The sequence below is a fragment of the Nanorana parkeri genome, unplaced genomic scaffold (genome assembly GCF_000935625.1).
Source record: "Nanorana parkeri isolate BGI_ZX_2015 unplaced genomic scaffold, ASM93562v1 scaffold83, whole genome shotgun sequence".
NCBI lineage: Eukaryota > Metazoa > Chordata > Amphibia > Anura > Dicroglossidae > Nanorana > Nanorana parkeri.
This window is the reverse complement of record NW_017306351.1, coordinates 1,069,197-1,083,154: the sequence shown is the minus strand read 5'-3', so window position 1 is coordinate 1,083,154 and position 13,958 is coordinate 1,069,197. Positions and strand designations below refer to the sequence as shown.

General features: G+C 41.1%; 1 protein-coding gene across 1 annotated transcript in view; it reads left to right on the top strand.

Annotated features, from left to right (window-relative positions):
• CACNG2 (calcium voltage-gated channel auxiliary subunit gamma 2) overlaps positions 1 to 13,958 on the top strand; it is a 134,154-nt gene that overhangs the window by 95,629 nt on the left and 24,567 nt on the right. The window contains exon 2 of the mRNA XM_018552307.1: positions 6,341 to 6,424. Coding sequence (XP_018407809.1) covers positions 6,341 to 6,424 — 84 coding nt within the window. The remainder of the gene's footprint in view (positions 1 to 6,340; positions 6,425 to 13,958) is intronic.

The window sequence follows — 13,958 nt, the reverse complement described above, 5'->3', positions numbered from 1 at the left end:
ATATAAATATAGATAGATATATAACACACAGTATATACATCTGCACAAACTGTATGATGACTGCATTACTTTACTAAATCTGTGCTAGTCCATAAAAATTTGTATCAAGTTCTTCCATGGTATGTGCACACATGAGTTATAAAATAGCACAAGACAGACCAGGGATGGGAGAAGGCAGAAAGTGTCCTACTTTCTCACATACATAGCCTGAGTAGGAGTATAACATGACCACATAACTAACATTTATCCTGCTTCATTTAGTTGTAGCATGTTTTTCTTACACAACCCTTATATGTTTTGCATCTAGATAGCAAGCAGAAATGAGTAACTTAGTGTAGCATAAGGGTCAGATTTTTATTGCTTTATGTGTCCCAACTGAGATTCCCTTTCACCAGTGGAAAGTGTCACAAGGACAGGAAGTAAGGCAAAATCTTTTCAACGGAGACGTAGAAAGCGATGCAATTCTATCTTAAATTAGAGTGAAGAAGGGTTTGAGGTCATGCATTTGTTGCAGTCCGTGATTCCTCTGGGGAGATGTGTCCTCACTTTCTTTTCTAGAGACAAAATCCCAACAGGGACAGCAATAGCAATAAAAACCTGAGAGGTTCTTATCCTTCCCCACAGTCTGATCACTGTACCTGCTAAATTACTGTTATTTAAATTAAGTTCTGTCCATTGACAAAGCAGGAACATCTAAGTTTAATAGCTATCTGAAATTGTGTGTAGCTGTAAAGTGAAGCCTGCTAGCCTGTGTTAGTTTTATTGTACTTTTATAAAAAACATCTACAGCAAAATATGAACCGTAAGGATATTACAATTCACTTCCTTTGTAAACTGTATAAATACACTCAGTCTGTGGCCCTGTGCATTTTCAGTATACAGGTACCATACCGCACAACTTTCTGAGATGAGAAAGAGGGACACCTTCTAGCATATTGTATTTAGGCAATGGACAAAGCCCTAACACCTCCCATTTATATGAACCAATATGAATTTATAAGCTAAAAATGATTGGTTAGATCAGTGATGGCTAACGTTTTTAGACCGAGTGCCCAAACTGCAGCGCAAAATCAATTAATGTATCTCAAAGTGCCAACACTGAAAATAAGTTTGGTATTGTGCTTTAGTTTGGGCACTGGGGTTTAAAAACAAACAAACATTCAGCATCCCTGCATCACTAAGGCAAAATAAGGAAACACACATATTCAAACATTTAGAGGGTTGAAAGCCGAAGCTGGCCAAACGGCCGGCCACTGGCCGGCCGACATCCTGCTACTGACAGCTGGGTGGAGCCAGCCATTATCTCACGGCTGGCTTTGGCCACTTGCACGGCGATATCACGGTGGCTCTGCCGAGTTCTCAGTGTGTAATTGCAGTTCAGCGTCCCCTGGTTACCTAGTGACCAGGGGACGCTGAACTGTCATGAGAGCTTGTTGGAGCCGGCGGTGATATCAAAGCCGGCTCTGCTAAGCTCTCATTGTAATGACAGAACAGCATCCCCTGGTTACGAGGTAACCAGGGGGGCGCTGATCTGCCATTACTATGAGAGCTTAGCAGAGCCGGCTTTGATATCACCGCCGGCTCCGACAAGCTCTCATTCTAATTACAGCTGGTCCCGGCCAATATAAAACAGTTGGGCGGAGCTAGCTGTCACTGCTAGTCGTAGTCGTAGCCCAATCGTTTTCTACTTTTTTTCCCCACAGTTTAACTATTCTGCTCGGTACCACAGATGTACCGAGCAGAATAGCCGAGCCGAATGATGCTCGGCGGCATTCGGCTATTCACTCACTGGTGTTCGGCCCCTATGAGAATAGGCCGAACAGCAGCGAGTAGCCTGCCGGAGGTTTGGTTATAGGTCTCTGATTCAACTCTGACTGCTGTGTCCTCTGTGTCCCACGGTGTCTGTCCGACGTGCATGCTGCCATGCTGCGTGCATTGACTTACACTGTGTCTCTCCTCTTTTCCCGTTTGAAGATCTCTACTGCGCATGCGTCCTCCCCATCATGCTGCTCGAGAATCTTCAGATCTTCGGTCGGGAGCAAGCGGCAGAGACAGAGGTAAGTAAAACCATTTTTGGTAACTTTTTTTTTTTTATGTTTTTTTTAAATGTTTTTGCATATACTGTATCTACTGCTATCAAGCAGTAGATATATGCAAAAAAAAAAAGAGTTTTTTCATACACTTCAAACTTACCTCCTCATGTTTCACTTGCCCCTCCCTTTTAGATTGTAAGCCCTCAGGGGCAGGGCCCTCCTTACCATCTTGTATTGAATTGTATTGTAATGTCTTCCTTATATTGTAAAGCGCTGCGCAAACTGTTGGCGCTATATAAATCTTGTATGATAATAATAATAATACTTCAACCAATTGATGACTGGGGTGTTAAACCCCCTTCCTGTCCAGGCCATTTTTTAGTATTCAGCGCTGTTGTAACAATTTAGCCATGCAGCGCCGTACCAAAATGAATTTGATATCTTTTTTTTAGGACACATAGAGCTTTCTTTTGGTGGTATTTAATCACCACTATATTACTATATAGTATACTATATTAAGGAAAAATTACTGAAAATGTTGAAAAGTAACCTGTTTTCACTATGTTAAGCTATGAAAAATTGCACTGATGGCATTTAGGACTCTAAAGGACTGACAGGCTGGCACTGATGGCAATCAGGACTTTGACAGACTTGCAGGCTGGCACTGATGGCATTTAGGACTCTGATGGACTGACAGGCTGGCACTGATGGCAATCAGGACTCTGATGGACTGAAAGGCTGGCACTGTGGCAATCAGGACTCTGATGGACTGAAAGGCTGGCACTGTGGCAATCAGGACTCTGATGGACTGAAAGGCTGGCACTGTGGCAATCAGGACTCTGATGGACTGAAAGGCTGGCACTGTGGCAATCAGGACCATGATATTACTAGGAGGCTGGCACTGTTGCAAAATTTGTGCTGGAACAAGTGCTGGTTAACACAGTATTCGCTGTCACTGTAAAGATAGTCGTTCCTGCCTCACTGTTCACATGGAGCACACTGGAGAATGGACGTTATCCGCTCTGCTCCCCGCTCTCCATTCTGAACTACTTTGTCATGGTCCCAGGTCCCCCAGAAGAGCGGTAGACCTCAAAAACCACTGCAGGGAGGGAGGCTTAATACAATCGCCGAGATCACATGTACTAAACAAGTGGTGGATTCCATGCTGTACATTTGGCCCTGCTTGCCCGAAGAACCTGTGCCGTTGCTTGCCCGAAGAACTTCATGTCCTGGGCGTCCGGCGATACAAATTCGACAACCCTGCCTAGGCCCGCATGCCAACAGAGTGGCCTCTGCGTGCCCTCTGTGGCACGCATGCCATAGATTTGCCATCACTAGGTTAGACCCAAAATAGGTTTTTTTAACCCTCATATTGGCTTTTCAAAATAGCAAACAAGATAATTAAGAGATAAGATGTAGGTTTTAGAGCAGAATAACACTTTTGTTAGTTAAATACCTTGTCATAGATATCTGTACCTCAGACCAAAAAGAGGGTCAACTCAGGAGGAAAGAGGGACACAGGGATTTGGTTCCAAATGAGCGACATTTGGGAGGTGTGCAGACACTAAACCCTTAGTGAATCAAAATTCATTGTCCCTTATAGAATGTGTAGAAATTTCTGCAGCAACTGTACAAAATATTATATCTTCAATGCTTGTGGGAATAATAACATTATGAGTAAAGGGTGGACATTGCTGGACGGTCAGTTAAGGCAGCCAACCAAAGAACAGCAAAGTTTTGTAAATTAAACTATGGAAAATGCCAGAAAACACATATAATGGGGCAGCGCAGGGGTTTAGTGGTTAGCCCTTCTTCCTTGCATATTGGCACTCCAAGGCAAATTGGCCCTGTATGCATGTGTGTGTAAAAGAGACCTTAGATTGTAAGCTCCTTGAGGGCAGGGACTGATGTGTATGTGCTGTATGTCAAGCGCTGCATAAATTGTTGGCTCTATATAAATACCTGTAATAAATAAATATCTTGTTCAGAAGTCACATATGAGGTGCATGGAGTATCCTGGTAAATGTGTGCATTTGTGTGTTTCTTAGCTGGAGAGAGATTGCACACAGAATGTAATCACCTTCAAATAGCAGTCACCATGAAAAAGTAAGGGTATTCTTTTCAAGAATTTCGTTTCCCATGACATTCCAGGTCTTACAACCCAAAACCAACAATGTAATACAGTATATTGCAGCTTACCAGTCCTTAGATGTGCTGGATGTATGTAGTTTTTAGGCTTTTTCTCCTTTATCTTTACCTGGTGATCCTGCCAGAAACACGCTTAGTGTCCTAGGGGATAATGCTCTCTCAGTGTATTTCACCTGTTGAATAGCAGTGGCGTCACTCTAGTCTGGACTACAAACACCACCCCTCTCCTCATCTCCATTACATAGAAGAGAGGTATTGTGTTGTTCACAGAAGGTAGATGGAAAGGCTGATTACAGTTTGAGATTACAGTTCAGTGCATACGTGAAAAGGATACTGGATTTCTAGCAAGATCATCAGGCATTTAACCAGATATACCTGTCACAAACTAAGACAATTGAACATGAACATGTGATGACCTTTGAAAATGAAACATTTGAAAGAATGAAAACTGCAACTACTATTATTTGACCCAGAGTTATAAAGTGCAACAGAAACCAAAACTTTTTTCAGTTTTGATAGAGTGGAGAGGGATTAGAACACCTGTCAGGTTTTTAATGGAGATTCACCCTCTCTAGTTATCCTGGTGAAAGTGAACGTAAGAGAAAATCCCAAATTTTGGGTTGCCATCAGATTCTGGTAACCCTCTTGACCACCAGCAATTTCCTTCACATTGGAGGGACTTCCTCCCACTTCCTGTGTTGGCTATTGAACAAGAAGTGAAGGGAAATCTCCCTTTATGGGATGAAGATGGCAATAAAAAACAACTAAGAAGGGTTATAAACCTCCATTATTTTATCCAAAACTAAAAAGTTTTGACTTCAGTTCTAATTTAAAGCCCAATATCCCCAACGGAGATATTTCTAAAAAAACATGCCAGCAATGTACACCGAGGTTACATGAAGCAGACATTTCTCCTCTTAGTCTCCTCATTTCCTGCGTGAACAAGTTTAAATTTAGTAGCCTTGTCTCATAGCTTAGGTCCTCCAGCCCCTCAATTAGTTTAGTTGCCCGTCTCTGGGCTCTCTCTTTTGAAATGACCACCTCTCTGCTTTGCAAGCAGTCTGTGTTAATTAACACTCTCTCTTGCAGCATTCTCTCCGTATTTATTAGTATTCATAGTGGAACCCCCCCCCCACACACACACACACACTCCCCGGACAGTGCAGTGACCTGGAAAGGCAGAACTGGTGTGCAGTGATCTTGTTACAAAGTTACAATGCTTTACAGTCCGACCCCAGTGTCAGACTGAGTGTCTTGTGGGGAAAATTTTCAATTTGTGGGACTCAGGCCTAATAAAAAGTACATATAAATCATTACTGCACCTCTACATTACCACAAACATGCTAAATCACAAATATTACATTTTTCTTTACATATCAGATTGGACCAACTCCTTATTGGTCTTTTAATATTATGGGCTTCCTTTCTGATCAATGTCATGGCATAAGAGGCACAAAAGGGCTGGGCCAAGTTCAAATGTTACATGAAGATTGGAAATTGCATATTATCACTAGATCGTCTTCATCTTATATTCATTTATACCGTCACGTTATCTTTATTTTTTATTATATGTTTAGCTTGGATTGCCTGAGTTTGTGACAGCTGTACTCTGACACGTTTAAGAGCACTTGTAGTGCAACAAAGGAAGTGACATGGGAAATGGGCACTAGCTATCTTATTTTCATTTATAAAGGTTTTAGCTTATGTTTCTGATGGGTTTTCTTTGTTTTCCAGAAATGTTGTAGTAAAAATTGAGTGTGTTTTCTTATATCTCTGGTGTAAAAACAAACAAACACATAATCAAGTGTAAAGTGGATTTTTTCAAAATTAGCGTGGGAAAGGGTTAGAAATCTGTCAGCTTTGTCCGCAGAGATTTTCCCTCACCTCCTGCTCTGGTGACACCACACAAAGTGAGGGGGAATCTCCCAAAGAAAAATAGGACAGAGTCTCTTTTCCTTTCCCACTGTACTGCAATATTTAAAAATAAAAATGTTTGGCTAGAGTCCACCTTGATTAAAAAACACTGCAAAGTACAGTAGCCACTAACAGCCACTCAGCGGAAAGATGTCGTCATAGTTCTGATGTTAAGGTTTAGTTCAAGTGTGTTAACGGTAACCTTGCAAAGAAAATTCTGACACATTTTTCACATCTCTCTTTAGGTAATTTTAAGGGCGTGTGCAAACAGATTGACCACTTTCCAGAGGATGCAGATTATGAAGCAGACACTGCCGAATATTTTCTCCGTAAGTCCACCTGATTTGTTTGCTTGCCTGTTCACACACATATATTAAAGTAAACCTGTGTTTTGCCCATGGAGTGCAAAGCAACATGTTCGCTTTAAAGCGGACCTTGCAGTAAAATGCAACGTCCTCTTATAACATCCAGACCCCTTCCCTCTGTAAAAAAATTGCCTGCTGATAATATGTCTAAAAGGTTACTGTAAAAAAAAAAGCAAACAAGTTTATTTACTTACCTTACCCTCGTCTTCCGCACACAGTGCCTAGCAAGGGTGACGTCATGCTCCTTCCAACGAGATCCTGAGGAACACAGAGCAGTCCAGATCTCTTGAGAAAACAATCTTGCAATGGACTGGAGTGTCTTCTCGTAAGATTTGGACTGCTCTGCATTTTGCAGGAATGTTCTCAGAATGTTGTAACATCACGCCCTGTGATGAGGAAGATGGGAAAGGTAAATATAAAAAAAATTCTGTACAGGTACCTTTTGAACATACTATCAGCAGGTAATTTTTACATAGGGAAAAGTCCGGACATTTCAAGCGGACATTGCATTGTACTGGGTCTGCTTTAATGCCCCCCTCCCCAGCAACACATGATCAACAGCAGAGCCCTGTGTAAACTCCATCTAGTGCAACTGTGAGCTTACATGGGGTTTCCTTTCCTCGCTGCCAGTCAGGCTGAATTAAGTGAAAGGAAAGGCGAGTATGTGCTGCTTGGCAGGAGGGCATTATTGCAAACCTGTTGCTTGGCCCTGAATGGGTAAAACAAAAAAGAAACTGAAATAGAAAAACTAAAAGAATGAAAAATTGAAGGTGTTGCCCAATGCAACCAATCAGTACTTGTCTCTTTTTCTACCCTGTACAGGAAAAATGACAGCTGGAATCTGACTGGATGCTAAATTTCCCCATTTCCTTACCTTTCCTCAAGTTATTATACATGAAGGTCTTCTAAAAGTACCCATTAATAGCTCTCTAGGACACTTTACTGCTAGAAAATGTTCAAACACATTGCTGAAATTACTTATTTTTACATATTTTTGTATAACACGTCAAGAAATGAAACAGCTCTTCACAGACTGTGTTCACCAAGAGCTTCCTGAAGAACCCAAATATTTTCTTCTTAGTTTCACAGTTGTAAGCCTCCATCCATATAAGCCCATATTTAATGATTTCACACTAGAATAGCAAGATATAGTAAGACCTCAAACAGTCTACAATATTCAGTGCAGTTCATATAAGCCATGATGGCAAAAAGAGATATATGATAATAAAACAGCATCTTTAGTAAGGTAGTACAGAGAGTGTTGATGACGTGCAAGGTTCAGTAATCCGATTGCAGCCAATCAGAATTATCTATTTCAGTCAGAGAGATTCTTACGGGTCACTGCACATTCTATATCATAACAGGGTTTTTTTGCGCACTTCTTAGAAGAATTGGTCCAGTAGGATTCACAAATTATCAATGTTTGATAAATATAAAAAAAGAAATGAACTGGGACCAACCAGAATAGGCAGTCTACTATAAGAACTAATAAAAACAATCCCTGACAAAAAAAAATAACAGTCAGTGAACTGCTAATGCTAGCTAGCAAACACTGCAGATGTGCCTAAAGGTAAATTATAGTGTGTTTTCAGTGAGCCAATATTCTGAAGTGCTATTGGAAGGCTTACCTTGGAACTGTGGGCAAAAAGTAATACTGAGAGTATATTTTTCATTTTGTCTAAGGGATGATCTAAAACAGAGAATTGCTTACCTTTATGCACAGTCCTGCAACACTCAGAAGTCCTCTCCACTCTCCCACATCAGAATGTCAACAGGCACTACTCCGTTGTCACATACAGTGTAGGGCCAGCAATATCCACTAGTCTGCCATTGTATGTGATTACATCAGTGAGCGGTGCAGTGAAAAGACAGGTCAGAGAGCAGCAAGGAGAGCATCTTCAGGGGACTGGTTGTCACAATTGGAACTGGCACGGAGGAAGACTGCACGCAGGACCGTAGAGAAATACTCTGTTTTTGATAATATATTATTCATCAACTGAAGGGTTCATTTTAATTGTTCAATTTTAGGCCTTAAAGTAATTTCTGATGTGACCCAGATTTTTACAAGCTTGCTCTTCAATAATTTTGTAATTCAGCGCTTATCTTATGTCATCTGTTAACGTATTATATGATGCACATATGGAGGGCATTGTTTTCAGTGAGTCACCAATATACTTAGTGAAAAGAAGTACACGTACAACCATTTTGCAGCATTCAGAAGCAGGAAGCAAAGCCTGCATATGTAATGAGCAAATCTGGCTTACGTACATATAATTACAAAATATTTAATGGATCAAGAGTTTTAAATCACATTGTTATGATTATTTCTAACAAGCTAATTGCCCTAACTGTATAAAATAATTATATAAAAGACAATGGATTTTTAGTCAAAAATCCTCTAGATTTACCCCAATTGGCTTTCTCTGTAACCCACTGCAACCAAGAGCACTTCTCAATTTTAGTGGAAGATTAGTTCCATAGCCTGTGCTCTGCAGCCTTCTCTCTCTCTCCTTCCTTAATAAACAATCAGATTAAAAATTCTCTGACTGATAACTGTGAGAACATATAAATATTGATACTAGGTATGCAAATTCCATTCCTGTATTACAGCAGGGAATCAGGGCCGGATCAAGAGCATCACGGGCCTGGTGCTTTTTATGGAAATGGCAAGGGTGGGAGGAAACCAGAATACCTGGAGGAAACCCACGCAAGCACAGGGAGAACATGCAAACTCCTTGCATATAGTCAGCTGGGATACGAACCGGGGACCCCTTTTGCTGCAAGGCATAAGAGCTAACCATTACACCACTGTGACACTACACAGGGCAGCACCGCTGTGCTGCCCTGTAAAATACCACAATGCAGAATACAGCCACATATAGAAGACTACAAATCCCAGTATTACATTACACAGAAATGAAGAATACCACCAACTATAGAGGACTACAAATCCCAGCAATACATTATACAGCAATGTACAATAATACCCCTAACTATAGAGGACTAAAAATCCCAGTAATGCATTACAGAGCATTGCAGTATATCACAAACTTTAGAGGACTACAAATTCCAGCAATACATTATAAAGCAATGCAGAATGGCACCAGCTATAGAGGACTACAAATCCCAACAGTACATTATACAGTAATGTAGAATAATACCACTAACTACAGAGAACTAATAATCCCTGTAATGCATTACAGAGCATTGCAGCATTCCACACACTATAGAGGACTACAAATCCCAGCAATACATTATAAAGCAATGCAGAATGGCACCAGCTATAGAGGACTACAAATCCCAGCAATACATTGTAAAGAACTGCAGAATAATACCATCAGCTATAAAGGACTACAAATCCCAGCAATACTTTATACAGCAGAATAATATGAAGCTACATACTCTGTGTTGCTCCGAGTTCGCGGCCTGATGTCTTCAGGGTCTCAGGAGAGCTGTGCGGGATTTAGGGTGGACTGTGCAGGCTCTCAAAAGTTCTGGAAAAAATAGACTATGTTCTCTTATGCAATTAAGTGCTTAATTTTTAGTTCAGACTGGAATGTACCTATAAAGGATGTTTCACTCTTTGACCTTCCATAGTGGACTCCCTGTGGGTTAATACTTACCTGCAGCCCCACAGCTGCCTTGGCCCAGATAGCCTTTTCTTCAAAACTTCAAAAGTGAAGGTTTTTTTTAGCCAGTTGAATCCCAGGGCCTTTTTCGCCTGCAGTACTCTTGTGCATTATTTTTCATTTCAGAGATGTCTCCTACAAATTATTATATATACATTTTTTTGGAGACAGGTAGGGCCTTAATTTGGTAGCAGATTTACATACAGGTATTTTCTAGGTTATTAGAAAAAAATGCATTTTCTTTTACTTTTCCCATGGCAACATTTAGGTGATTTGTACACCCCCAGATATTTACTAGGGATGCACTGATACCGGCTTTTCGGTATCAAGTAAGAGTACCAATATTTATTTATTTTGGTACTCGCTGATACACTTGCCGAGGCTGCCTGGCTTCCTGACCAATCAGGAAGCCGGGCGGCGAGTCGTGAGGTGCCATCCGGTTTCCTGATTGGTCAGCTAGCCAGGCTGCCTAGCAAAAAGTGAAGCCAGCTTCGCAGACAATCAGAAAGCCGGGCGGCACGTTATAACCCGGCTTCCTGATTGGCTAGGAAGCTGGGTTCACTTGTTACTGGGTAGCGTGGCTTTCTGACCAATCAGGAAGTTGGGATGCGAGTAATGACGTGCCCGCCTGGCTTCCTGATTGGTTAGGAAGCCAGGCTGCCTACCAACAAGTGAACCCAGCTTCCTTTCTAATCAGGAAGGCGGGAGGCGGGTCATAACCCACCTCCCGGCTTCCTGATTGGAAAGGAAGCCGGCTCCATGCTCCCTTGGCACTGCTAGTCAGAGGGAGATCTCCCTCTGACCAGAAGTTCCGGTATCGGATGCAAGTATAGGAGCATTTGGGTGAGTTAGAGTACTCACCCAAATACTCAGTATCAGCACCGATACCAATACTAGTATCAGTATCGGTGCATCCCTAAAATCTACCCAAAAATATAACAAGACAAGAAACTCTGTCTTGATATCACATGGGTCTGATCTTTTTCTGTAAGGTAGCAGAATGGTAAAGCTCAAATGAACCTTTGCGTCTTACTTTAGGACAGCGAAGATAGTTCACCAGCACTCAAGATGCAAGCAAAGTATCATTTATTGTAAATCACGTCACATAGGTAAAAAAATGCCAATGTTTTAGGGCGACGCAGGGTCCCTTCCTCAAGGCAACACAGTGACACAGTGTGGTCATTGTGTTGCCTTGAGGAAGGAACCCTGCATGGCCCTGAAACTTTGGCATTTTTTTACCTACTGCATGTGTTTTGCAATACAGGATACTTTCTTTGCATCTTACGTGCTGGAGGTCCTGCACGGCCACATGCGTGGCGGTCACTTCAAGCACCTATTTTTGTTTTTATTGGCCACAGTGCTTTACGGTGGCCAGAAGGCACCTTCAGCACTTACTTTTCGAGAGCTCTATTTCCCTTTTAATACTACATTGCTGCATGCAGGAAAAAAAATGTTTGCATAGATTGTTATCATAACGTTGAAGTATAGGGAAACATTTTTTTTCCAATGTGGGTAAATTCTCCGCTTAGACAGTTGTCACTGGAAAATGTCCTGATTAAAACCTACCTGCTGTCTCCCTCTGAAACTGTGGCCTACTCAAGCAGTTTACATAGTGTGCATCGAGTCTGTACTATATTTCAGGCTGTTTTTTCTGTGAATTAGTACACTCCAATTTTAATTTATTGATTAAAACTTGCCAGGTGTCTACCTTTGAAACTGCAGCCTACTAAAGCTGCTTACATTATGTACATCTAGTCCATATAATATTTTGTGGGTTTTTTTCTGTAATTAATACACTCTAATTTTGATTTCTTGATTAAAACGTGCCTGTTGTCTTCCTCTGAAACTGCAGCTTACTAAAGCTGCTTGGATAGTATGAATCAACTGTACATTTTTGTGGATTTTTCTAGCGAAATAATAAACTCTTATTTTGACTTTTTGTTTAAAACTTTCCTAATCTTACTCTCTGTAACTACTAAAGCCACTTACATAGTGTACATCTAGTCTACATTTTTTGTGGGCTTTTTTTCTGTGAAGTAATACACTTGAATTTATTTATTTATTTTTAAATAAAACCTGCTTGCTGTCTCCTTCTGCAACTGCTGCCCACTGAAGCTGCTTACATAGTATCCATTGAGTCTGTACTATTCTGTAATATTTTTTTTCTGTGAAATAATACACTCTAATTTTGATTAAAAACCTGTCTGGGCTCTCCTTGAACTGCCGCTTAAAGAAGACGCTTACATAGTGTGCATTTGGTTTATACAATACTTTTGGCTTTAAATATAAAATAATACAATCTAACTTTGATTTCCTAATAAAAATGTGGTCTCTACCACTTAAACTGCAGCCTAATAAAGCTGTTTACGTACTGTGCAGATAATCAACTGCACAACATTCCTGCTTATTAATTGTGAACAAATACACTCTAATTTTAATTTCTTGCTAAAACCTGCCTGGTCTTTCCCCCTTAAACTGTGGCCTAATAAATCTGCTTACATAGTGTTCATCAAAGCTGTGCAATGCGTCTGGCTATTGTCTGTAAAATAAGTTTTTATCAGTTCAATACTGGATGCATACTTTTTTGATTGCTTCAATAAGAAAAATGTATTCACATATCTGCTTTACAACTCTGTTGTATGTGGCAATTATTCTATCCTGTTCTCTTTCATTGGGTTCCTTGAGTGAGGCTTCCAACTCTTTTGAAGTGTTTACCTTTTCCATTATGCTATCAATACCATTTCAGGTCAGATCAAAAAGCTACTTTACATCCGAGAACCATGTGCAGATAATCATTACCTCCTGGAGGTCAGTGTCTGAGCTGGCAGACTTATTTTGCAAGGAACCCATTGTTAAAATGTTTTGTATAGGGACAAGGTGGTGCTTTTTTTAAGGTAGTGCCTGGGTTGTGTTGCTGTTCCTATTCGTGTTTTCTTCAACATAGTAGGGATGGCCTTAAGGTGGCCATAAACCCTACAACCATTACTTTTTTTGACCCAACATTGTTCAGTTCAATTTTCGTTCAAACAGCCCATAATGCACAGACCAATGTAGTTTGTGATTATCGTTAGTCAACACCACTAACTGGCCGATTTTCGGGGTCCAAGCATTTGTATTGCAAAGGGGAAGGGGGGCATAGGAGATGCTGAGGTGCATGCCATTGTTGCGCACAACAGCAAGGAGGAAAAGGGCACGCTAGCAGGCCAAAAGCATGGCTACTATGTGCCCTAGAGGAGCAGGATGATTAAAAGGAAAAGGTCAAATTAGTATTGTATTCCATTGAGAACTTAAAGTCCCTCTGGCGTGGTGGTTGAAGGTACTTATCTGTTAGTTAGTTAGTTAGTTAGTTAGTTAGTTAGTTAGTTAGTTAGGGATCTGAGCTTGTTATATATACACCCTGAATATGGGTGTAACATGAAATATAGCTCTGCCTCCTTCTCCAGCCAGAGCTCTATGATTAGGCTAGTTTACTTGATTAGGCAGCCGAGACTGCCTGATACTGTGCAGCCTGGCTTGTCTCACTGTTTTGGGGGCGCCCCAGGGCAAACGCCTTGTTTGCCTTGCCGTGGATACGCCCCTGCTGACACTAGCCAATTTTTACCAAATAATGATCTGAAGTCTATAGTTTTATTATGTAGCACCCCCCTGACCCCCAAAGGCTTATGGTGAACCACAGATTGTTCGAATGTGAACAGTCACTGTTGTGGGATGTGGGCGTCAGTCACTTTAAGTACCTTTTCAATGCTTTAATGTAGAATAGCCAAAACTGGGAGAGAGGGTATAGGGCTGCAGACATCCGTGGGAAAGTTTGACTCTAGACTCACCATCTCTTCCGGCTTCCACAGTACAGGAATACTTCAGTCGAGCAC